The following is a 26,530-nucleotide window of genomic DNA, read 5'->3' on the forward strand; positions in this document are numbered from 1 at the left end:
ACCGGTCTTCCCATCTTGTGTAGCTACTTCACCTTCGAAATATCTAATTTCCATTCCTCACTTTAACGAAAATAGAACCTGATGCTTGCAACTTGCCCACGGAAACATTTCGATCCCAAAAGAGAATTTGTGTTCCTGCCGTGCATGAGAGCATGACAACCATCTTCCAGAACGTAACCTTGCACAGCAGCAGCATAGGTACAGGTGATTAAAGGCTAAAAACTAGACGATGGCCAAACGGGATCACCAATGTTACCAAAGACCTTATTGAAGGACTCTAGCGATAAGCATTACTCGCGGAACCAAGTTCTCTTATTCCAAGCTCTGAACGAAAAAATTAACAACGGCACTTACAGAATTCAGAATCTCGAGTAGAACTTTTCTACTTTGGCGTTGTAAAATGTCGCCATACAATCAACCGAATGGGGTCCCCAGACTCCTTCTAAAATGGCGAAGAAGCTCTCAGTTAGCTGCCAGTCGTCAACGTCGATAAGGCGACTATTAAAGTCCGCCCTCTCGTTCTTAGTCCTGGGTATCCATTGAATCTCCAGCGTAATCTTGCTCCTTAGGCAGGCTCCGAATATATTAATCGCTAATTTATGAAGATCGGGATTCATACTGCCAACATCAACAATTTTTGCCGCTGCTTGACTATCCGAGTACCATTTTAAATTAGGGTTTTCTAACACAGAACTAAACGACTCAATGGCAAAATCTATGGCAGCGAGTTCCCTCCAAGTCGAACTTTTGGAGGATTCGCTGGAATCCCAATGCATATGACAAAAGTTTTGCGAATCAAGAGAGATAACTGCACCACAACCAGTTGCACTGGCGTCAGAAAAGCCAAACACGTGAAGCTTTCTGTCCAAAAAACAAAACCTAGACTTAACAAAATCAAAGGCATTCCAATAAGGTGCACATGCGGAAGGCATAGAACAATGTCGCGTCATAATACGACTTACATTCCCCACCACAGGACCAGTAGAAATTATCTGCCAAGTAAAAGAGGCTAGGCATCTAGCAGAAATAACAAACTCGCAATCTATGATGGAGCAAACTGTTGAAACTATTTTCGCAACTCTTCTCTTTCTGATTTCAATAGCACCACTGTCACTATGCCATATCATACGTAACCAATGAATACTTTGGCAAGGCTCCCAAACAGATCTTTCACCGTTAGGCGCAAAACCTGCACTAAGCAAGTCATCTTTCACCGTCTTGCTGAGGGCAGCGCATTCATCCAAGAAAACAGCAATGCGTGCTCGGTTTAACCTCCAGTGCTTCACAAGTAGTTTCAGAACTTTAGTGAAAAATATGTGGCACGGATTAAAGCCCAAAGGGCAAGACCGTAAATAGGTAAAATTGCGCTCTCTTAGAAACGGGGTCAACCCACGAAAAACCAAGGTAACATGGTGATCGGTTGCAACCTCTATACGATGATAACCGCTCTTAAGATCGAACGTGAACATATAAGCCCCCACTCCAAAATATGAAATGGCCACTTTCCAATCCTTGTAATTTATACGTTTCTTCTGCAAATGCCTGTTCACGTATCTTAAGTCCAAAATTAGCCTCTTTTAATTAGCCTCTTTTTGCCGTTGGCCTGCACAGATACAGAAAGGGGGTTAACGACATTAGGGAGCACGGCACACCGAATAACGCGGCCAGGCTGACGTAGCACTTCTAACACACTCTCAACAAATTCAGCGTGCTCCAGCGCTGATCTATTGTTCTTAAAAGTGGCAGGTTCCGGAAAAGCAAAGAAAGGTAACTTATATCTCTCTTCTATGACGCTCAAAATAGATAGAGATGCACCGATGCCTCTCCAGAAGTGCACATTGTTACGCAAATTTCCTTTAACCTGAACCTCAAGCTTGTTACTATCGTCAAATTCGCACAGGTCATTATCGTTTAGTACCTGAACTATGTCCTTGTAGCCCTCAGAAGAGGATTCACTGTCTAGGATTTGATCTGGTGTGGCATTAGTAGGTGAACCCTGGCAGGTTGGCCATGCTGGCATTACGTGATCCGCTTTCATCTTGGCAGAACCATGCATAACGGCAATCCCTTGCCCAGTGGCCGAGCCTGTGGCATCGGAAGCACCTGCACTGATCGAGGTTAGACTCTCCACGGCCTGAAACGGAGAAAAAGCAGTATCAGAAAATTAGGGCCAAATAACTCGGGTGAGAGGGTGGGAGGGTGGGAGGGCGAGTGGCACGCATACAAGGAGGAACTGTCACTGTTCTATACAGTAAATCGCTACAAGAAAGACCGAAGTGCTGGGTCGCTAGCGAGAATGAAAAGTGGCGCAAACTGTGTTCTGCTCAAACTGCTTTTGGTTTCCCTTGAATCGGAGTCGCCGACTTGCTTGTCTGTCTCTGATTTATCCTCGATCTGTTTGGTTTTTTCTTCAAGTTTGACCTCAATGTAGCTTTTGAACATATCGAACAGATCTTGCACAAGCGACGACTCTGCCGTGCGTGACTGCGTTTAGTTTGACCTTCCGGAGGATTCCGCGATCGCTGGGTCAAGATTAAACTCAGATTGGTTGGTACCAGCAACTAGCCGATCGCCTAGATAATCCTTCTCGGCCGAGCAACTGTCGCTGTTCTCCATAATAAACTGCTACAAAAAAGGAATGAAGTGCTTGGTCGCTAGCGTGAATGAGAAGTGGCCCGAACAACCAACCTTAAAAAATCCTTGCATATACAATAGAAACTCCAACGTGTAAGCAGGCGTTAATAACCTTGCAATACAGTTTCCCAAGGGGTTGCAGTGCACAAAGAAAGATATCAACCATATGAAAATCTATTTTTTTCCTAGTGAGGCTACTATACCAGTTTCTAATTTGCCTCACCATATTCCCATGTATTTTCTCAAGTCCACAGAGTACTCCTATTTTCTATTTTGCAACAAAAGATAAAATAAGTGTTGATCCTTGAGAAACCGCGTTTTTGAAGCTGTTAAAAACACTAGCAGGAAGTGTTTTATCCAGTCTAAAACCCTCGGTTAAACGTTTGTTTTGAGAGCCGATAAAACACTGCTGGTCGTTTTTTGAGTATTACTTCCAAAACGCCAAAGTAAAAAACTAGTCTGTTATAATATCCTTGAAGGTGGTTGTTAACAAAGTATTGTTTGAGTTTTTTTGAATTTTATGTATCTAAACAGTTTCTTTTCTTTACTAGATATCATCAAGCGATGATACCATCACACAGCGCATTGGTGTTCTTTGAAGTGAAACCCGAACAGGGAAAGTCGTTGGAGGTGTACGTGAATTACAAAACTCGCCCCACGGTAGAACAATATGTCTTCAGTGCAATTACGCCTAACATCAATTATTGCAACGAAACAGAAAGTGGCTTAAACTGTAGTTCGGAAGCTTACGTGATTGTTGTAAGCAGCGCTGTTACTGGTCATGTTGGGTTGCATTATATAGGCATAAGGTATCCTGGACCTGAAGACGATAACTCAAGTTCCCCAGGGCAAACTGCACAGCCAGAGGCACGGCGCGTAAAGAGGGGCTGCGAAGTTCATGGCGGCAGGCAAAAGCGGGCTTGCGTTGGTGTCAAAGATCCCCCAACTACACCTCCTCCAACACCTAAGATCATTATTCCTCAGTATGAAGCGAGTACTGACGTGAACTACACGATATCTGCGACTGTGACAAACTGTTTGTATTGGTCCGATACGAAGCAAGTTTGGACAGACGATGGCTGTAAGGTATGTATATTCTGTTCTATGACACTCTACTTTGTTCATGGTAGGTTTGTTGATGGTTTAAGATTTAGCTTTATGGACGTACGAGAGGGTGAGCGGAGAGAACGCATTTACCATAAATTGGCCTCTTCCAGTGATAATTTTTTTAAAGCTAAATTTAGCCCGTGGTCATGATGCGCGGCTATGTTAGAAAAGACACCTGATTGGTTAGTTTTCATTGTGTCATTTAAGTTCGACACCAAAATAAACTTTCACAGAATGAGGCATGGGGATGTGTTCTCTCCCCTCATTCTCTCTTGATGGACGTCATTTCCGGTACGGCGGCCATCTCGGATTTGATTGTTCAGAACGATGTTTTATGAAATCCCCGAGGAGCTAATGCGTACATACTGCAGGTAAAACTGTCTTTCTTTCCAAAAATATAATGTGAAGTTTTAAAAGTATCAAAGCAAAGCCCTACCAATAGCCACAACATGGTTACATCCGATAATATACACATCTCAGAACAACAGAATTCAAGATGGACGACATATCGGAAAAGACTCACAAAGCTTCGCCAAGAGAAAATGAGGGGACAGAGAGGGAGGCTCCCGGTCCAGCCCTTGGGATATGTCATGTCCACGAAAGTTATTTTTAGACGAGCGGAAGTCTTCCGAGACGTCCGCATGCAGGCCAACTTCGGTCCGATGTTTGAGAGAAAATAAATATTCATCAGCCTTCCACGTGCGCCGTCATTTTCTCTTTTCACTAAGAACCTGAGAGCGAGGCAAGACTGCATGCGGACGTCTCGGAAGACAGACTTCCGCTAGAACAAAGACTTCCGCTCGTCTAAAAATAACTTTCGTGGACATAACATATCCCGGCCAACGCCCTGAGCCTCCCTCTCTGTCCCCTCATTTTCTCTTGGCTTCGCTTATTGATAACATTTTCACAAACGATCTACTTAATCACTCTACCAGTGGTACTTTTCTCATCTACATCTCAGATCATCTTCCTCATTTCTCAATTATTTCAGAGTATAACCAGATTAATGAAAATAACAAATATATCCTATTTCCAGATAAGAACCCAATTAACATTGCCTACTTCAAATCAGAACTTGGACTTTTTAATTGGGCTGAACTTCCAGTTTATCCAGATTCTTATCTTGCCTATCTTGCTTTCCTGTGAAAAAGATATAAGCTAAAAACATGCTCTTAGGAAGCCTTGGTTCACAAAAGGTCTGTCAAAACCGGTTAGAAAAAAAATTACCATACAAAAATTTTCTTCATAATCCCAATCTTCAAAATGAGATAGTTTATAAGTGCTATAAAAGTAAACTTGATCTTTCAATCAGAATTGCTAAAATAAAGTACTATCACAAAAAAATAGTACTGGTGAAATCTAATGCTAAACGCACATGGCAATTAATAAATGAAGTTTTAAACAAGAGACAAAGTGCAAAAAAGATCCCGTCCAACTTTGAGTTTAACAACCAAGATCTATATGACCCAAGCCAAATAGCTGAACATTTTTGTCAGTTCTTTACTAACATTGGCCCAAATCTGGCTACGAATATACCACCATCCTCAAAATCTCATTATTCCTTTTATCAGGAAATTTTGCAAATTCAATATATTTCGACACAGCATCTGAACATGAAATCATTGAGATTTGTCTTAGTTTTGTCTCTGGAACTGCTGTGGGATATGACCATATCTCTATGGACTTAGTTAAAGAGATTGTGTCCATCTCATCTGCCGTGCCATAACCCATATTATTAATCTGTCTTTGACCTCTGGAATTGTTCCGGATCAATTGAAGATTGCTCGTATAACACATTTATTTAAATCTGGCGATCAGTCATTTTTTTCTAATTATAGGGCTGTTTCTGTCCTTCCCGCATTTTCTAAAATCCTAGAAAGAGTAATCTATAATCATTTATTGGACTATTTCAATAAGCATAAAATACTCCCTGATAATCAGTTTGTCTTTCGCAAACATCATTCAACTTAATATGCCTCTTTTGAATGACAAGATGTCAGATGCTATTGATAACCATAATGTTACTGTTGGTGTTTTATTGATCATTCCAAAGCATTTGATACAGTTGAACACACCATTTTATTGGATAAGTTATTTCATTATGGTATCAATGGGGTAGCTCACAACTGGTTTGCAAATTACTCAAGGCTCGATACTAGGGCCTTTGCCTTTTCTGATTTACGTCAATGATTTATGTGATGTCCCAAAGGTTCTGGATTTTATTCTTTTTGCCGACGATATAAACATATTCTTTTCCCACAATAATGTTGATTTTCTTAAAAGGAACCTGAATGAGCAGCTATTGAAACTAACAGATTGATACCATGCCAATAAGTTGTCAATAAATTATTCAAAAAGTCTAAACTTATGGTTTTCAGGCCAACGCAGAAAGGGAAAAATCTTGATCTTTAACTAGAAATAAGTAACTGTGCCATCGAAAAAGTAAAGGAAACAGCGTTTTTGGATGTTATCCTTAATGAGAATCTCACGTTGAAACAAAATATTACTAACTTTGCAAGGAAAATTTCCAAAAAAATCGAAATAATTTATAAATCAAGCTTTTGTCTTTCTGTTTCTTCATTACGTACCCTTTATTATAGCTTAGTTTATCCTTATCTTATATCTTGTGCTTCAGTTTGGGCATCAACTTATCCTAAAAACTTGAATCGCATTGTTATACTTCAGACAAAAGTTATTCGCTTTATTTCTAAAAAGCCGCGTTGAATGCTCACACTGATCTTGTATTTAAAGAATTTCAAATATTGAAGTTTGCTAATATTCATTTGTTTCAAATCGGAAAATTCGTGTACTATTGCAAAATAGGCTTTCTTCCTGGTGTATTTAACGAAATGTTTTCAATTAATAATCAAGTTCATTCATATAATACTAGAAAATCCAATACTTTCTACTTATTTCCTGCCAGAACGAAGATTCTTCAATTCCCTACATCACAGTATTCAAAGTGCTGCCTCTATTTCTCTTTTTAAATCTAGATTGAAAGTACTTCTTCTTAGTTGATTCTGCAATGTATAGACATTATTTCTATATTTATTTTGCTTTTTTATGTTTCTTTGTGTTTAGTGTGTCTTGTTCTGCTTGCTTTTTTATGTTAATTTATATTTTAATATTATTTTGCCTCTCGTGTATTTAATGGGTACAGTCGTAAGTTAGGGAGGGAGATCATAGTTGTAGTGTAATTAATGTTAATTTATTCCTTTAACTATCATATATATATAGGATATATAGTATTTTATTTTTGGCAAATAAATCTGAAATCTGAAATCTTGCCCTTGAATTTATTGTACGGGTCGAACATTTTATTCTACGCACGAGTTGTCATAACGCACGAGTTACCAACTCGCAAAGTCACATGCAGTAGGTTCATAACACAGGAAATGATTGCAATAGTAATTCCAATGAGTAACTTCTATGGCATTGTTTCCTTTTCCTGCGTCAGTGCTTTCTATTGGTTTAATAACAACGGAATTAATTGGGCTGACCTAACAGTTTGCCCATGCGCAGAGACATGAAACTCTCCCTTTAGGCTAAAGGTTAAGGCGCTGACAATTATATCCACTGTTTGTTTGGTCACAGGTTGGACCTAAAACTGATCCGGGTAGTCTTCATTGTCTCTGCACCCATCTGTCCGCATTTGGTGGAGATTTTTTTGTAGCACCAAACCCGATTGATTTCGACAAGGTGTGGGCTGAGTTTGGCAACTTGGCCGAGTCTGGGAATTTTGTAGTGCTGGCGACTGTTTGCTCCATATTTGGACTCTACGCCATTGCATTGGTATTTGCCAGAAAGGCAGACAAAAAAGACGAAATGAAGGTAGGTCTATTCTCAATGGCCAAGTTCATTTGAATGAGTCGAAAGATGGAAAGTTTACAGTAATAGGGAAGATGGGTACAAGTTTGCAATAACTTTCAAAGAAAACAACGAAAAAATAACGACTGTACTTTCCAAAAGCGTTTGAAATTTCTTTAGCAACTTGCGTAAACATTTAACTGGTTATTCTGCGCACGGAATAATAGTTGTTATTAACTCAAAACCACCCATTGATACGATTTTCTCAAACTCATTAATAATTCATAAGCCAAAAACAAAAGAAATCATTACCGTGAAGGAAGTTTGAATATGTGGTCTTAATTAGCGTAAAATTTCGCCAACTTTGATCCCAAATATCTCTTAAAATACTGATTCCTTTGAAAAGCAATATCAAACACTCGAAAGAGTGTTTCATCAGATATCCAACCACCTCGAAATCTGTTAAAAAACTCGGCCTTCGGCGTCGTTTTTCAACTCGCTTCTCGGTGTTTGGATATCCGATGAAACACTCCTTCTCGTGTTTGATATATTACATCATACCGGTAAGTCGATTTATATAATATTTTTAGCTTATTCGCTCCCCCATCCATGGCGCGAGCAAATTGATAATGCTTGTGAGCGGTGCATTTTTTAAAGGCATTACGGGTGATTGTGTGTGACAAATATATGAAATTAACGAGCTATTTTGTTTTATGAAATGAATTTTATCTTTAGGTCGTTGCTAATGTATACCTTTCTGACAACATGCAAGAAGGCTACGCGTACGAAATATCAGTGCAGACTGGAATGTGGCGAGGTTATGGAACAACTGCCAACGTTGGCTTGATGATCTACGGCGAGCATGGCGTGACCCCGACGCTTCCCCTCTCAGATCCAGAACTGAATAAAATATTCTTTGCTCGGGGGAGCATCAATAACTTTACATTATCTCTGCCTGAATCGCTTGGCGACTTGGTTAAAATCAAGATTTGGCACGATAACAGTGGGAAAAGTCCTGCTTGGTTCTTTTCACAGGTGCAGATTATTGATGTGCAAACTGGAGAAAAATGGCATTTTCTTGGAAACCGCTGGCTTGCTGTGGAGAAGGGAGGCGGACAGATCGAAGTGGAAATAAAATGTGCCGAAAAAAGAGAACTTTCAGGATTTAAAAACTTGTTTTATTCCAGGACAGCGAGTAGTCTGGGTGATGGGCATTTGTGGCTTTCTGTATTCACCAGGCCTCCTCATAACACGTTTACTCGTTGTCAACGCTTAACCTGCTGCCTGTCAATTTTGTTTGCCACTTTGATAACGAACGCCATGTTTTATCAATTCGACAAAGCGCCAACAGACACATTTCAGATCGGGCCGATCAAGTTAAGCTGGACACAAATTAAAATTGGAATCCAAAGCAGCATTATTGCAATTCCAGTGAATGTCTTGGTGGTGACAATCTTTAAAAACATCAAATACCCCCTTCCAGAGGAAGCTCGATTCGCCAACCAGAAGGTGCCTGGATGTCTTCCGCATTTTTTCGTGTACGTAGGATGGGTGATATGTATTCTGGCTTCATTGGCATCTGCCCTTTTCACAGTCTTCTACAGTATGATGTGGGGAGCGGAGACATCAAACCAGTGGCTCACTTCAATCATGGTGTCGTTTTTCCAAGATGTCATAATAACGCAGCCTATCAAAGTTATCTTGATTGCTTCGCTACTGTCACTTCTGATCAAGAAGCCACCGGAGCAGGACTCCGTGATCGGATCATCGATATCCAGAAATGGTGGAACGAACAGCCAGGTGGCACCACCAGAAGGAGAGGCACTCAAAAGAGCGCGTGAATTTCAGAGTAAGGTGCTAGAAATGTTCAGGACCATAATCGAGATGGTATTCTTCTTCATGTTCATTGCCTTTCTCATGGTAGTGTGCTATGGAAACAGGAAGCCTACCAGGTTTGCCCTGACTTCAGAGCTAGAAAATATCTTCTCTGGATTTGAAAAGGTAATTTATTCTTCCCTTAATTGAGTGTTTGATCTATTTATCGCAGACACTTCAAGAGACTTGGAATTTTCTTCAAAAAAGATTTAAATAATCTAGCTTTTTAAAATTTCAAGTGATAGCTTGAATTGGCTCGTTGGTAGATATCACAGAATTTCATTAGTGTCAAGCCTGTTGAGTAGGCAAGGTTCAGGTAGTTCTGAAGCGCGCTCGAACAACATCCTCTTTTCAGTGATTTTACATTTAGTAAAAAGAGCATTCGTCTTGTAGATACACTTCTATTTACAAACGTTTATGACTCAGAGGTCTCGACATGCGATGGAGAGAGGCCCATCACCTTACGGTAAAATGTCTATTCGTAGAAAGGCTACTGCTAGGTTTTTGCGGGAAGAAATCGTAGCGGCATTGCATTCAGCGCACGATTTTGCATTTAGCACGCGCAATCCCTCGTGCCGCCACTTGGTTACAGACCAATCAGAAGCGTTGTGGTCATCAGGGCCAATCTGATTGGCCATAATTTGGCGGGACCTGTATCTTAAATTTAGATGATACCGTAAACTGATGGGCCTAGGCCAAATGAGAGAGATCAACACTCTTTTACGGACTTCTGCTATTTATAATCACATGGTCCTATGGCTGTTGATTCTTCGAATTCTTTTTCCTAAAAAGGTTAATAGTCCACCCATGTTCTGGAAATGGACCAGAAAAGTCTTAGTTCCAGGTCTGTACCGCGTCCGCTGGTACAATGGCGATTCTTTTGAATACAAGGAAGGTTTTCTTAGCAACAGAGAGGCCTTCATGGTGGGAATGCCTCGTTTGCGACAGTCTCGCATCAGACCAGGTAAAAGGAATATATTCTAAGCGAAAGTGCTCATCGCGATTTGTGAAGCATCTCGAGCAGATGCAGAGAAGATTGGAAAAGAAAAAAACAGGTTCAAACGGGACTCGAACTCATGACCGTGCGATTGCACTGCACTTTCTTTACCTTCTAAGCTATCAAACCATCTGGAAGATGGTCTCTTGCAAGTTCGTATTATATCCCGTAATAGGTGAATGTGAAAATTAACATGAATTTGCCTCCACGTACAAAGGAGTGATGTGTTTCAACTTTCTCAAACATTTGGTCTCTCTTAGTTAAGAACCTTTAAACAAAAACAGTCCAAGGTGAATGAGGTAGCATTTTATTTTCATTTAGGATTTGAACCGATAAAAATAACGCTTTATTGATGTTCGGAGAAAATCGATGTTGATTGATTAAACTTGTTTACAAACAAGTGGTTCTGCCTGAATTTCTTCGTTACTATTTTATAACAGAAATAAAAAGGCTTGTTCCTCGAGCATTTTTGAGTCATATTAAGCACTTGGGAATTTTAAGAACACTCGAGAAGTACGAGAAGCACTTGCTTACGGTTCGTGCTTCTCTAGCACTTCTCTCGTGTGCTTAAAAAAAAATATTCCAAGTGCTTATATAATTCAACAAAGCATTATTAGTTTATTAGAAGACTTGGTTGTTTGGCTTGGAACGAAGGTATTCAGTGACCGCGGTCTTCCTTTTTTGTATCTCAACAACGGTAATTTGAGAAATATCTGAAACTTCATTTACACGTAACGTTACCTCTCAGTTTTGTCCATAATATGCATCCACACAATTTTGACAGGCAGCGAGAGCTAGTTTGTCGTGTTAGCATTCAAAACTGTTTATGGAATCTATTTGCAATGAAACTTTCGGAACTGTACCAAGTTATTTAATTTCACACAGTACCTTTGATGTTTTTTTTTCTTCAGACGAGAAATGTGCGATGGAAGTCCGACATCCAGATCTGGCTCACCAGTTCCATCGTTGCTTGTCAACCTATGCCGACAAGCTTGCCTACTCAACTTCTTACAACCAGCCAGGGTGGATTCCACAAGATAATTCCACTGAACGTCTCTCTTTGTTTGAGCTGCAAAACTTGTGTCCGAAACCATGGCGTTATCAAACCGCGGAAAATCTGAGCACGCTTTCCATGCAGGGTTTACAAAGTGAATATGGCGGTGGTGGTTTCGTTGCCGATCTTGGCTACAACACGCGGTCCGCCCTTAGGGTGTTAGACAACCTTGAGGAAAACAAGTGGATAAATGATTTCACAGCGGCAGTATTTGTTGAATTTGCAATTCATCAGCCTGCAACTGCCTTGTTTAGCGTCGTGAAGTACCTATTTGAACGCTTACCGACAGGTGGTTACAATACGGTGGCAAAAGTAACCACCTTAACTTTGTACGCATCGCCTGATTCTAACTTTAAATCATTTTATCAACTCTGTCAGCTACTTCTTATGCTGATTATCTTGTTTTTCCTTTTTGCTGAGATTGGGAAGGTTAATCGGCAAAAATGTGCCTATTTTACACAGTTTTGGAACTGGATGGAACTTTTCCAGATATTTGGAGCTATTGCAGCAATTGTAATGTTCTTCTTTAAGGAAATGTACACGAGCCTATTTGTGAAGCGGGTTCAATCTAATCCATTTGAAACATCCAGTACGGATTATATTGTTCTGTGGTCCGACCTTGAAATTTACCTTTTGGCTTTTGTCATTTTTATCGTAACAATGAAATTTCTCAGATTGATTCGGTTTAATCGACACATCTGTCAAATGACTGCTACCATACAGAAATCCATTGATCACCTCTTATCATTTTTCTTGGTCTTTGTGGGAATTATTCTAGCTTACACTCAGCTCGGGGTTCTCGTATTTGGTGCAAATGTACCAGCGTATTCTTCGTTCTTCCAAGCTATGCGTGCCGTATGTCAGATGATTCTGGGAGGCGAAACTCATTTCCACGAACTTAAAGACACCAGCAGAATTGTCGGACCTCTGTATGTGTTCTGTTATATGCTTAGCATGTCCATGATCATGTTAAACATGTTCCTTGCAATACTGAATGACTCTTATGAAGAGGTTAAAGACGTCCAAGGCGATACCTTTGCGGACGCAGAACTTGGGGAATTCATGAAGACCTACATAACAAAAAGAGCCGGTTATCTTGCTCAGGACTTGGTCAGTTTTTTCAAGAAAATGCTGAGTATGGCAAAGTTAAAAAGAAACCCCAAAATGAACGACAATAAATCGTATGTGAAGGTCCCCACTAGTGAAACAGACATATTTTCTCATGACATAGCTGACGAAGTTTCTGAGACATGTGATGAAATACCACCGATTGCTACGATCGCTTCCATGGAAGACTTAACTGACAGCGACGATGAGGCGGTGACTGCAAGCTTGGAAGACGTAAGGCGCAGTTTATCCAATATAAGCGCAGAACTGCGTTCTTCATTTTCAGTTCTAGATGAGCATCCGCCTCCTTCTTGCGACCAAGGTATCAATGATATCAACAGGGATATGAAATGTTCTTGTGAGGAAACAGTTCTAGATCCCGGCAGTTATGGATACAATCGTTATTCTTCTTTTAGAGACATATGGGAAAGACGAGAGGATCCAAGCGGTCGTTTCCATAGGCCAACGAAATTAATCAAAGCTCAACCATTGCTAAGCGATCTCTCAACCGATCATCTCAACGTGATAAACTTTGCTATAAGTGCCAATCAGGATAATAACGATAGATTTTTACCGACCATTTGGGAAAGAAGAGGGGACCCCGATGATCGATTTCGAACGCGAAAATGTTCAAAGGTGGAGCCTCTTCTTAGTGACTCTTTACGGGATCATTTCAATGAAACCGATCTAGAAGGAGGGGAACAGATAGGAACGTTTGCAAGAATTCGACTGGAAGAGGAGTGCACGCCTGATTTGATGTCTACAAGTACAATAAACAGTACCTTAGGAGATGATCTTCCGGAGAGTTTGGTGTAAAAACCTCGTCCGGAATGGGCAGGCACCTTGGGACTGGCATCGCCCTGTGCTCAAAGATTTGTTACAGCGGGAAACGTCAAGCCGAACTACTACCAATTTAGTAAAAGAGATGCGAACTCGAAATACGAAAAGAACACTGTGTGTGGCTGCCACAATTTACTGTAACGTTCTATTTTGACTATGGAATCATATAAACTTTCCGTTTATATATTCAAGAACAATGTTAGACATGGCTGTCATGGCTGTCATGATAGTATGATAGTGAATGAATAAGAAATGCTCATTGATATCAACTGCGGATCTGGAGGATATGAACTATAAGAAAACAGGCGAGTCTAGCCATGTAGCAAATGCCAACTTTGTGTAATACCTTTGAGATAACTGATATGACTGCTCAAATGTCATTAGCGCTAGAAATATAAAGCTTACAACGTGAAGGAAAACTATAATGAACAAATCCCGATAAAGACTGCTGTAAATAAAGGATAGAAAATTAATAACTTTATTTTGCCAAGTATCATAAACAAGTTATAAAGATATAACCCAATCTTCTGGAATAAGATGTGACTGAAGTGTATCGAGGAATCACTTCATCGTCCGTGTCTTGATAAATTAGGGACAGTTACGAACTAGAAACTCCGGATACCAAAATATTAACCAAATAACACTATATCAGTAGTGTACGTAGTGGTAGTCAGGAGCTATCATTGTAGGGTAATGGTTTGACACTGACTATTACTGACTATTTTTGATGCTTCGTTCAAGACGTTTTGGCTGGTGCTTCAGCCTTCATCAGTTGAAAAGCACCAGCTGAAACGACTCGAACGAACGTAAAAAAATAGTCAGTATCAAACTATTATCTTACAACATTATATAAATGATATCACTTGTCGAGTTGGAAAAAAAGAAGAAAGCGTTTATGTTACGATGACCTGTATGCAGTTGTTGGACGTTTCCTTAGAGTAGGATAAAGATAAAGGATGAATTTAATTTCTTAAAATATATTGGGGGAGAACTCACAGCCGTCTGTGATAAAGTGAATTTTATTAAGTTGCAGACGGTTAAATAGCTTGTTAAGAAGTGTCTACTTCCTCCTGTGAGTCTACAAATCAGTCACGTGGCATGGTCAAAAAGACACGAAATAAAAAGTTCATGGTAGATCCTCGCATTTATGTGGATAATTTAAGAAATTGCCTCTTATAGACTGCTGAAAAATTTAGGCGGCTTTAACGGCGTTCGAACCCATGACCTCTGCGATGCCGGTGTAATGGAGGTAGAAGTGATCCTCACACTGTCTTTCATTCAGCAGTCCAGTCACGGGAACACATGAGCCCAACAAATTTGCCTGCTCTCAACTGACTGGTTTCATAGCTGAAACGGTAGAGAGCTGTGTTTCGTGGACAACCCGCACTTAAAACGTACATTTCTTTCATTCAGATTATAATACTATCCCTGGGGTATACACATTTGCGACTACGATGAAAAAAAAAAAAAAAAAAACTCAATTGGACTACTACCGTAGTATGCATGATATGCATCCCACGTAATTAAGCTACTCAACAATTTTGGTGCTGAGTTGTTATCAGGCGTGCAGGCTTAATTAATTTATACCTAGATAAGGCCTTTTATATTCCTGCACAGGAAACTGGATGTCTGACTATCGCCGCCTGTAGAGGTGCTTGTTGGTCTCAGGTTGTCCTGTTCATCTCTATTATAAGGTCAGCATGACTAGTAGCGAAGTTGTCTATCAGCCTTTTATCTTATTTTTCCTTCCTCCATGGACACAAGTCGTTGGTATGGCTGTAAATGCTGTTTCATATGAGCGACTATTGAGACAGGTTATTCGCCGCAATTCTATCTCTTTCTTCCTTTTTTTTTTTAATTCCGAGGAGGTGTAACAGTTTAGAATCAATCCACGGACAATTCAGGAGACGAAGGAAGATAGTCAGATACGGCTGATGAAAACACTGCATGCACCATTTTAACAAAGAATACAAATATGCGTCAGAATTATTAGGGGTGGAAGCCACCTGCCAAGGAATATTCATAGAGGTCACAATTAGAGGCCGGCTTTCACTAACAACTCAAACATAGACACAAGCAACATGCGCAAACTCAAAAGCGCGCTAAAAAAATTAAGTCGCCTGCGTTCGTTGCTTGGGCTTATGCTTGCATCAAGAGTTAAAATCTGCCCTAGTCCCACTCCATTCCGCTTCTATTTGACTGCTAACGACAAAGTAAGGTTTTCACTAAATGTCAAAGCCCAAAACAAAACTTATGAGCATACGGGTTGTATTGATAAGTAACAATTACTCTGAAACTGTCGCAATATTTGTATGGGTATGTAGTTTACCCGCTTGATAAGAATCCCGTATGATACAATCGGAACGATTGCTCCTCGAACTCGGGCCACGCGCCCCGGTAGCGAGTACGTTCCCACTAAGACATTGAAGCAACTCTGATCACGCGGTAGGTTGCTATAAATTATTTACCTTGTTCGTAGTCACAATTGTGCCCCACAGATGCTAAATTTAGCCCCGCTTTCCAATTTCCAAACTACCGTACGACTACAGTATTTGAAATCTCACTCTTCTCTCTTCTTCTCTGAGCGCGCCACTCTTTGCTCACAACATTAGCAAATCCTTTCCACCCGCGAAGTTTGAAGCTCACATATGAAAGTATATGATAAAGTGGACAGACGATTTTTTCTTGAGAACGGGAAGCTTCAAAGGTAAGGAGAATTGTCTAAGTTATTTTCGGATCTTGCTCCGGTCTCGTGTGTACATTTTTCACTGTAAGCATTTAATATTGCATCCAAAGAATACTTCAATGGATCTGTTTTTCTTGCGAACTAGTTTGTTCAGTCGTTCCAAAACATTTTGTGAGTTGAACCAGTGTGTTCAATCGACTATTGTGCCAAGCATTTAAGCTTATAAACCGCGCACCGGTGGCTCAGTTGGTTGAGCACCGGGCTGTCACGTGGGAGTTCGTGAGTTGAACAGTTCAACTCCGGCCAGACCAACACTCAGGGTCTTTAAATAACCGAGGAGAAAGTGCTGCCTTTGTAATTACATCTGCAAATGGTTAGGCTCTCCAGTCTTCTCGGATAAGGACGATAAGCCGGAGGTCCCGTCTCACAACCCTTGTTCATTAACTCTGTGGGACGTTGAAGGTCCCACACACTATTCGAAAGAGTAGGGGACAGTGTTCCCGGTGTTGTGGTCTGACCTTTGTATTACAGAGGGCCATGTGTTAGAAAACTCTTTACTGGGTTAATCATGTGTTACCCTCTCAAAATAAAGAACATTGTATGTATTGTATTGTATTGTATTGTATTGTAGAGTGTTTGATGCCATCAAATTGTAAAATCAAAGCTGCAAGGTTTTCTGATTTTAAAATCCATATAAATCAAGTAAAAAATTACCTAGAAGTAAGTCCGTTTTTCGTTTTGAGAATACAGCCTTTGGAATTTTCAAATTTCGCCTTGCGTGAAACCAAGACAGCAACTGAGATCAAGCTGTCTGGTTCAAAAACGGTTTTGCCTTATGATTTTTGGCAAATTAAGCAGTAAAAGCTGTAGAAGACATGTTTATGATCATTTAGTTCAGTTCACGAGCAAAACGAGAGGGCTTTCATCGCAAACTGAGGTCCAGATGTTTTGTTGATTCGAGGCCATTCCAGGAACACCATCTTCACATATGGCATCTCCATATAAAGCTCTTTAAAATTAAGTGACATGTTTCGGCAAATAACTTAGTAACAATGCACCAAACAGACTTGAGACTTGGAGCAGATATTTTTCTATTAGTGTTTTGTAACATTTCATTTTCTTGGCTTCTTTCTTTGCACGGTTTCGGATTTATTTCTTTTTACTACGAGACAGTTTACAGACACTCTAAGTGTGTTCATTTGGCCATTGTGAGTCAACACCCAGGCGTTACTAAACACAGGAACGGAACGGAACGGAATATACCGGAATGAGGCGGAATGACACCGGAATGAAACGGTATGAACAATAATTGTACCGGAATATACCGAAACGAGCCGGAATGACTCAAATAAAGCGGAATAAACCGGAATATGCCGGAACAAGGCTGAATGACTCTGGAATAAAACAGAAAGACACCGGAATGAGACGGAATAAACAAGAATGGTACCGGAATATACCGGAACGAGGTGGAATGACAACAGAATAAGGCAGAATAAACCAGAAGGACGAGGAATCAAGCTGATTAGCGTGGACCGGAATAACAAGGAACAAAAAGTAATTTTTATCAGTCTAGACAGTGGAAGAATAATTGTTGCAGGAGAGAGAGACTGACTGAAAAAAAAAATAAATTTAAAGGGGAAGTAACAGGTCTTGGAACGAGTCACAATATGTTCTCACAATTCTTCATGTAAATATATTATCAACGATCGATCTTTTTTCTGTGCTTCTGACTTCTTTCTTAAAACAAGGAAAAAAGTGCGTTCAGGTTCGATGGCATTATTGCCAACAATCGGGAAGAGAAAAAGAGTCTTCCGCCTGTTTGCGCGAATCTATTTCCGTATATCTCCATCACGTGTGGGTCGTGGGAAGCAGGCAAGCAGCAACGGTAATTAGTTTGTGGTTTTCGCTGAACTTGATTGTGATTGGTCAATAGACAACTGACCAGTCAGAATGAAGTAAAAATGTTCACTGGTTTTCTGACTCGCACAGTGAAAGCCGCTTCCGAGATCCATAGACAAAAACAATTAGAATAACATTCTGTTTCTCTTGCTACTGCATTTGTTCACGAAAAAAAATGTTACTTCCACAACAAATGGTTATTCATTCAGCGGCAGATATACCTGTCAAATTTTTTTCGTAATCGAAGTGTTCCAAAGGTTACAAAAGGCAAAAACACATGCCATTCCCTTAGGGAATCACGTGACACAACAAAAGCTTACTGAAACAACCGAACATCGGTCGGCGCTAACTAACACACGAACTTTTGGAATTTCCAGGTTCATTCATTCTCTCTCTTTTGCAACAATTATTCCTCCACAGTCTAGACTGATAAAAATTACTTTTTGTTCCTTGTCATTCCGATCCACGCTAATCAGCTTGATTCTGGCGTCCTTCTGGTTTATTCTGCCTTATTCTGTTGTCATTCCGCCTCGTTCCGGCATATTCCAGTACCATTCTTGTTTATTATTCCCGTGTCATTCTGTTTTATTCCAGAGTCATTCCGCCTTGTTCCGGCATATTCTGGTTTATTCCGCTTTATTTGTGTCATTCCGCCTCATTCCGGTGTCATTCCGGCTCGTTTCGGTATATTCCGGTACCATTCTTGTTCATTCCGTTTCATTCCGGTGTCATTCCGGTGTCATTCTGCCTCATTCCGGTATATTCCGTTCCGTTCCGTTCCGATCCTGTGCTTAGTAACGCCCCTTCTTGCCAAACAGCCCAAGGACAGTTCTAACTCTGAGTTGTGTGTCAAAAGCACAGGGCTGGGGGGGTTCCTGCTTTGAGACTTTAACTGCAGTTAGAGGTTGTGGTCTTGTTAAGTGAGACTTCACAGTGTAGGATGCCTTGGCAATTTTTCCTGGACTAGTGTAAGCCTGAATGATAGTTTGCTTTTGATCAACAATTAGAGTGAAGCCACAGTGTGGCGTGGGGTGGTGATTGGCAGTTGTCTGACCAAAGCACAGGGGTGGGGAGGGTAGCTTTTTTTGACTTTGCGACAGCAGCAGAATTGGCTTGTTTTCACAATTTCCGCAGCCACCTTTTGACAAATCCAGTTAGATATATAAAAGGATTAAAGTCTTCGTTACTGGGAATTTGCGATCCTAGGGTCTTCCATCTCCTACCCTCTCGGGGAGATGAAAGATTGTAAATGAATATATATGTAATCGGTTATGTAAACGACAACAACATAAATCGTGGAAAGAAACATAGAAGTGGCAATCAGGCCCATGCAGAGCGCTTACAAGACCTCCTTAGCAACGGCACTGCTTGGGGATTTCATCGCCATTCCTTCAAGTACCGGAATCCAAAAAACGGGAAAAGAAGATTGGAAAAGCCTTTAACAACAAACAACAATGAAATCAAGCAAAGAAAAGTAAGTTTAAAAAATATAAGATTAGAAGTCTTCTGCGGGGACAATACTCATTGGTCTCTCTCATATACAAAGCGCTCTCGTGGAACTAGAAGCTCCAAAAAGCTTACACTGGGTTGCCTCTGGTACGCATTACACAAAAAAAAGAAGTCACTCAATTGGGTGGTAATGAACTGCAGTGTTCCAGTTAATTGGGGCGTCATTAAGACCATTAGAGGAGTCATCCACATGTCGCGCCAGCAGAGGCCCTTTGGCTCACACGTTTAATTATTTTGTAATTTCTTCACCATTTTGAGGTCTTATGGTTTTTTAAGCTTTGGTAATAAATTCAGTTTAAATAACAAAACACGCTCTTGAGTAAAATTCACTCGTTTCTTCTTTAAATAAATAGTCTGCAAAAAAACTGAATGCAAATTGATCTGACGGACGTTTTCCAGCATGTCTTGCAGTTGCACTAGGCAAACGTTTATTGCACACACTAAGAAAGGATTGAAGGAGTTGTTTACGCTTCATAATTCCTCTTCTTGTTAGTCTAATCTCATGCCAGGTCAAAGCATTGTTTGGCTTTGCGTTTGCACCAGAAAGACTGATGAAGAAAAAAATAACAGCTTATATATATATAACTCTGAATCGAATTGTCATCGAAAGAGTAATGACAATCGATCTTAAAAACATGAAAATTTCTGCAGGCTCTAACTTTTATGAATAAACGGAAGTTTTGTCAAAAGGAAGAAATTGATCACGTGCTATAGGCAACCATAAAGGTGCACGTGATCACCTTGTGTTCACTGAATGAACTACGGGAAAGAATGTTAATCGTTTCTCGTTTTCAGAGTAAAACAACGTACTTTTTAGTCAAGAAAATTTCGTCTTTTTTTTTTTTAATTTTGCTGTAATATTTAACTGAATATTTAGATTTCATCTGTCGGATCAGGAAGCCTTCTTTGTCGGGTTCCTAAGAAACGGGGACAGCTATTCTTAGAGTTATTTTCATAGAGTTCAAGATTTTTGAATTCAAGATTTTGGACTTCCAAAATCTTGAATTCAGGATTTTGTTACGGCTATCTTTAAAAGCGGGAATGGGGAACGGGGAACGGGGAACGGGGAACGATCGATCGATCGATTTGTTCAGCACTTACTCGTCTTTACGAATTTGGCTGGCCGTGAATGCGTCTCGTAGCGATCTGCGATCCACTTGTTGAAATCGTTCCTGTCGTACATAGTCTTTTGTAGCTGTTCGGCTTCGATGCCAGTAGTCTCTGATAATTTAGCCCAGAAATTCACATTTTTGCCTCCTCGTCGGATTGTACGGGCTGGTTCACAGTAGACCAGCTGTTTCTGCAAAGCGTTGTTCGGCATGCGGGTCACGTGAGCAACGTATTTGAGATGAAATTTATCGGCGAAGTCACCGATGGGAGTAGCTCCGCAGATTTTTCTCAGCTTCTCATTCGTGATTTTGTATCCCCAGTCCCATTGCTCTTTCAGCTCAGGATTTTCAGCTTCGCGTTTCAACCGCTGAGCTTTCTGTTTTTTAGTTTCTCGGGGTGGTGCTTTTTTGCGCTGGAAACCGCCTTTGACCATTTTTCGAAGATATTGGTGCCAAATTGATTCTAACTTAGCGTGCTCAGCAGAGCTGAGGAGGTCAATTTGCGCAGCGTAGAGGAGGCGTGCGCGGACGGTTGATTCTAAAATTTTTACTCGTATCCAGAGGTTGATTTCACGATCGCAGAGGATGTGTTTTATCTCAGTCCATTTTGACCATGCAGAGGAAATTTGCTCAGCGAGGGGTGGATTTTTCGCGGTGTTGTTCAGCCAGTAGCCTAGGTAGCGGAATTTGCGCACGTTCTCGACTGCGAAGCCATTTAGCGTGATGATTGACTCTTGAGCGAGTTCTTCTTCGTCAGCGTTGAAAATCATCGTCTGGGTCTTATCTTCAGCGATTTTCAGGCCGAAGCGGGTGAAAACGGAGTTCATCGCGTCGACGCTGAGCTGAAGGGACGACGCTGAGCGACAAAATAAGACTATATCATCAGCGTATAAAATTAGCTTAACTTTTCGCTTACCAGATGGAGGAGCTATGGCGCGCTGGTTGCGGTCGGTGCTGCGCATGTTTATTCGATACTCGATTTCAATTCCACAGTCATCGGTGATCTTTTCAATCTCGTGGAGTGCTACGCGGAGGACCGTGTCCATAAAGATGTTGAAGATGCACGGGGAATCTTTAAAATGAGGAATCTTTAAAAGCGGGAATCTTTAAAACGGGGAATCTTTAAAACCGGGAATCTTTAAAACGGGGAATCTTTAAAATGTCCAGAAATACAGTGAACTTGACTTTCCTTAAACTTGATTATTGAGTGAATATTGGTTCCCATTTTTTATTCACCTTGATGCCCCAGACCCAAGGCCCATGGTCAAGGCCAGCAATCCTCTTTCATCTGAACTTAAAGTTTTTAAATTGCATATTGATTCGTTTATGTACCTGCCACCGAGCACGAAAAATCAGCGTGAGCTACACGCTAGCGAATCGAAAAAGCATGACCCATAATTTCAAAAACATTTTGCTGTTACATTTTACACCACTTCCGGACATCAGAGTGATGGCTTCTCTTTAGCAATGTTGTCAATAAACTTTTAGAATACGAAAATATCACGCATTTAAAACTTTGGAAAGGTTGGCAGCTTAAGTGTGTCGCCAGCAGTACATGAGCAATTCACTATCTCCCGCAATTTTTAATAAATGTTCCGCCTAGTTGGAGTGAGTGGAATTTCCCTATAAAGACAGCGCGTCTGAGATAAGTTATCTCGTTTGTTGGTCGGTAAACACCTCAAAAGATATTTTAGTTTTTTCTGACAGTTGCTCCCCTCCAAAGTGACGGATGGGAAATTAAGATGCATCTGAGTAACAATTCGTCGGCGAAAATGTTGTTGAAAGAACCGGACATTTCTTGGACCAATCGCGTTCTTGTAGGTGGAACGTGTTAACTCCGCAAGGCAAAATAGAAACAAACTGTCTGCCGTTTGTCTGATTTTACCTTATATATATATATATATATTTTTTTTTTAATTTTTTCTCAAACAATTTGGAATCACGCTTGGAAATTATGGTCTCAAATTGGGCCAAACTCTTTTTGGCCGCGAGAGGGCTGGGCCCATGAAAACAAAAAAAATCCAATATGGCGGCTCAAAATGAGCCTGACCAAGAAGAACTTATTACTGGGATCAAAGGAGCATTAAACCGTCAGAAATCACAATTCGGACGCCGGATTTCAAATGCATACAAGTTGAAAGATCTTGATCAAACATTCAAAGCGCTAGAAAAGGTGGCTGAGGCTGTTGTCAAAGGCAAATATGGTCCGCTTCGCTATCGACATGAGCACGAAATCAGTCCTGTATATCCGATGTTAGAGCGCACAATGATACGAGCTAAGAATGGAATTAATAGACGCCTTACGCCACGAATGAGTAAACTCCATCCATGGATGATCTGTTTTGATGTTGCGATGTCACAGGAAGTTTTTAATCTATTGTACAAAGGGATAATAAATCGCACAAGTTATGGTTTAGATGTTTTGGAGAAACCTGGTTTAGTAACAATAACATTCACAAATTTAAGAAGGGTGTGTGCTTTGTTCAATAAATTTGAGGACTGTGAAGGATTTGTAAAGGAACTAGGAGCTGGAAAAGGGGTTGTGAAACTTATTGTTGAAGATAGCAAGAAGGGAATTATGAAATACAATTTTAAACAGGAAATCTTAAAATTAAATTTTTATTACGGGTACTGGAATGCATTTGGCATCATCCAGCATTGAAACAGGAAGAGTCTGTTTTTCACATACAGGTACAGTCTCGAAATGTAATCAAGTTGAGACAAGAACATCATACATTGTAGTCTATCTAGAATAGTTTCATACTGGATTTTATGATTTTATATACTTGAATTGAGCATTCATTGATTGTGTTGTATGAAATAATGTTGCTAAAATGGTCGGCAATAATTATTGAAAGATCAAACGGGTTGTTATCTTTGGCAGAACAATAATTCTTCTCATAATCTTTGGCAGGACCATAAAAATTTAAATTCTTCTATTATAACTTGTCAGCTCTGGGTATATAAGAAACTTTATGACCCCTTTAAGAAATAGGCTGACATTGTTTCTCTTATTTACTTCCATGCAACTTTTTGACTCCAAGTCAGAGTTAAGCAGTTAAGACAAGTACTTCAAGCACTCTCTTGTAGGTTTTCCCTCAGCAACAGAGTTCATGATCTCATCCATGAATTTATGACCACAAAAGAAACATTTCTCATCATGTTCACCTTTGGAAAATCCACAGGAGCAAAAGTGATGTGGATCTGTGGTAACACGATTGGGGATGAGGCTGTCTCTTGATTGATGATATGTCAAGAGAGAGGGCTGGCGGAGAGGTAGCCAAAGTTTGCTGATGTAATCATGCCTGAAAACTTGATTCCAGCGTTCTTTGAAAAGGCTGTTTCGTGCATAGCTGGCAATCTGAACATGCTTGGCTTCTCTCCCCTGCATGGTATTCACACCTAATCCAGTTTTGAATTTCTCGAATACCCACTGTGTGTGAATAGGGACCAAATGCCCAATGCTGCAAACTGTTGCAGGGACAGTGCCCTTGAAGAGTCTGCCTGCTGTAAAGTAATCCTGGGCTAAGCCCTTCAGTTTATCAATGGCTGGCTGAGTTAGGTGGTACATTGAAAAAATGGAGGCACAATCTCTGAGCTTAATTGCAATGAAAACAATGAACAACAGTTTCATGAGCAGTTGGGGATCATCTGAATCCCCCTTGATGTCATTCACAAGGAACATAAACCCATGCAAAATAAGTCTTGAATCCTTTCCAGTCAGTCTGTAACTAAAGTCTTTGTCTTTAAACCTTTCTTCCAGCATCCACTTTCCAAGCTGCTTCTTCAAACGTCCAGCTTTAACATCACACTCTAGTGCCTTCATGTCACATGCTGGGGACAATTGTGATAGGCTGGTGATCTTCTCAGGGAGGTTACTTAAGGAAATTGCTAGGTCAAGTAGCATTGTGTGCAAATGCATATGCTGCACCCCATTGTTTTTGAGGTGAAGGGGCTCTATAACCTCTTTATCACACAGCTTTCCAATCAGTGGCTCAAACTCTTGCCTTGATTTTTTGCTTGCAATAAATTGAGTGACTTTTGCTCTTTTTGTTGAGGCAGCAAGGTTGGTGGGCAGCTTTGCTTTAAAACTTTCTACTTGTTTGGCAATATTCAATCTCACTGTATATGACCATGGCTTCCACTTGCAATCACTTGTTGACCCAAATTTGCTATTCAGTGTAACACAGTCCTCTTTTGAGACATTTGCAAAACTGGAAAAATATTTTGCAGCATTGTTAAGTTCCGCATTAAGGAAAGCCAGAAATTTCATATCTGAGGGAACAAGTTCAAAAGTAAAAGTTACTTCCTTCCGTGACACTGTGTATGTCTTCATCTCAATTGCTGCAATTTGGGAAGCTAATTGCTGAGTGAATTTTTTTACAACTGGATGGTCCTCTTTGCAGTTTGCATTGCATTCTCGTATTTTTTCACTATTTTTTTGCAGGTGCTCCAGCTTTTTTCTCAGAGCAGAGAGCTCTTTACTCTTTGACAGATACTCTTGTTGGAGGCTAGCCCTTTCTCGAGCTAGTTCACCAACAGGGAATCGTTTCTTTTGCGAAAATTGAAGCGATCTCCGAGGGGTTCTCCTCCTCTTACTTCCCATCGGTCGATCGCCACGGTCAAGGGCCACAGGTTTTCCTTTTAATTAAAATCGATTATTTTTGTTACAAATTTATACACATACGAAAGCAGAATTATTACCGCTCAACTCAAAATTATCACCAACTGCTATCTCTTCTGTGGTTCTACCGTTTTAGTTTTGCTCAAAGCGAACGCTTAATCTTCATTTACCTCAGTTTTTGAGGACCAATAGAGCCCTTCAATTGCAACTGGAATCGTACTCAGTAGCTCCATGTTCACTACGAATGCAAGTTCAGAAAAATACGGACGAACTCGATAAATGAGGCATCAAAGTAAAGATGGAAAGCCGTAGATTTTTTTTGTTGAAGCCAAAAGTTTGTTTTCGTTCCCAGGCGCCCGCAAAAAGACAAAATAGAGCACAACTCGGGTCCTCTGAGTCGCCATGAAAATGACCGAGCGGCAGATGGCGTAAAAAAACTGGAAACTAGTGGACATTTTCTGGCCTGATTTGATGCCATAATTTCCAAGCGTGAATAGATAAGCACTTGTAAATTTCTCATAGATCCCAGATTGTTAGGTTTGTTAGTCTTTGAAAAAATTTAACTCGTACATTCCAAATTGCTCTCGAAATCATGTGATTACCAACACAAAATCTCGTGAAGTGATCCATTTCCGGTTCTTTCAACAACATTTTCGCCGACGAATTGTTACTCAGGTGCATCTGAATTTCTCATCTGTCACTTTGGAGGGGAATAACTGTCAGGAAAAACTAAAATATCTTTTGAGGTGTTTACCGACCAACAAACGAGATAACTTATCTCAGACGCGCTGTCTTTATAGGGAAATTCCACTCACTCCAACTAGGCGGAACATTTATTAAAAATTGCGGGAGATGGTGAATTGGTCATGTACTGCTGGCTACACACTTAAGCTGTCAACCTTTCCAAAGTTTTAAATGCGTGATATTTTCGTATTCTAAGTTTATTGACAACATTGCTAAAGAGAAGCCATCACTCTGATGTCCGGACGTGGTGTAAAATGTAACAGCAAAATGTTTTTGAAATTATGGGTCATGCTTTTTCGATTCGCTAGCGTGTAGCTCAGGCTGATTTTTTTTTCTCGGTGGCAGGTACATAAACGAATCAATATGCAATTTAAAAACTTTAAGTTCAGATGAAAGAGGATGGCTGGCCTTGACCATGGGCCTTGGGTCTCGGGCATCAAGGTGAATAAAAAATGGGAACCAATATTCACTCAATAATCAAGTTCAAGGAAAGTCAAGTCCACTGTATTTCTGGACATTTTAAAGATTGTCGCTTTTA

At 40.4% G+C, this 26,530-nt stretch overlaps 2 protein-coding genes across 3 annotated transcripts in view; one reads left to right on the forward strand and one right to left on the reverse strand.

The window, feature by feature from the left end:
* Window positions 1-14,551, forward strand: part of LOC138027009 (polycystin-1-like protein 2) — a 57,166-nt gene extending 42,615 nt beyond the window's left edge. For both annotated transcript variants that reach the window (XM_068874491.1, XM_068874492.1), the window contains 5 exons: window positions 3,186-3,720; window positions 7,336-7,572; window positions 8,284-9,549; window positions 10,216-10,387; window positions 11,332-14,551. In XM_068874491.1, the coding sequence (XP_068730592.1) occupies window positions 3,186-3,720; window positions 7,336-7,572; window positions 8,284-9,549; window positions 10,216-10,387; window positions 11,332-13,397 (4,276 nt within the window). In that variant the 3' untranslated portion in view covers window positions 13,398-14,551. The remainder of the gene's footprint in view (window positions 1-3,185; window positions 3,721-7,335; window positions 7,573-8,283; window positions 9,550-10,215; window positions 10,388-11,331) is intronic.
* An 8,079-nt stretch (window positions 14,552-22,630) lies between these two features.
* LOC138025705 (uncharacterized) lies at window positions 22,631-25,230 on the reverse strand. Its single transcript, XM_068872883.1, has one exon. It carries the CDS (start codon window positions 25,228-25,230, stop codon window positions 23,683-23,685), a length of 1,548 nt encoding a protein of 515 aa, XP_068728984.1. The 3' UTR covers window positions 22,631-23,682.
* Window positions 25,231-26,530: the final 1,300 nt, after the last annotated feature.

This window comes from Montipora capricornis, chromosome 12, assembly GCF_036669925.1.
Source record: "Montipora capricornis isolate CH-2021 chromosome 12, ASM3666992v2, whole genome shotgun sequence".
NCBI lineage: Eukaryota > Metazoa > Cnidaria > Anthozoa > Scleractinia > Acroporidae > Montipora > Montipora capricornis.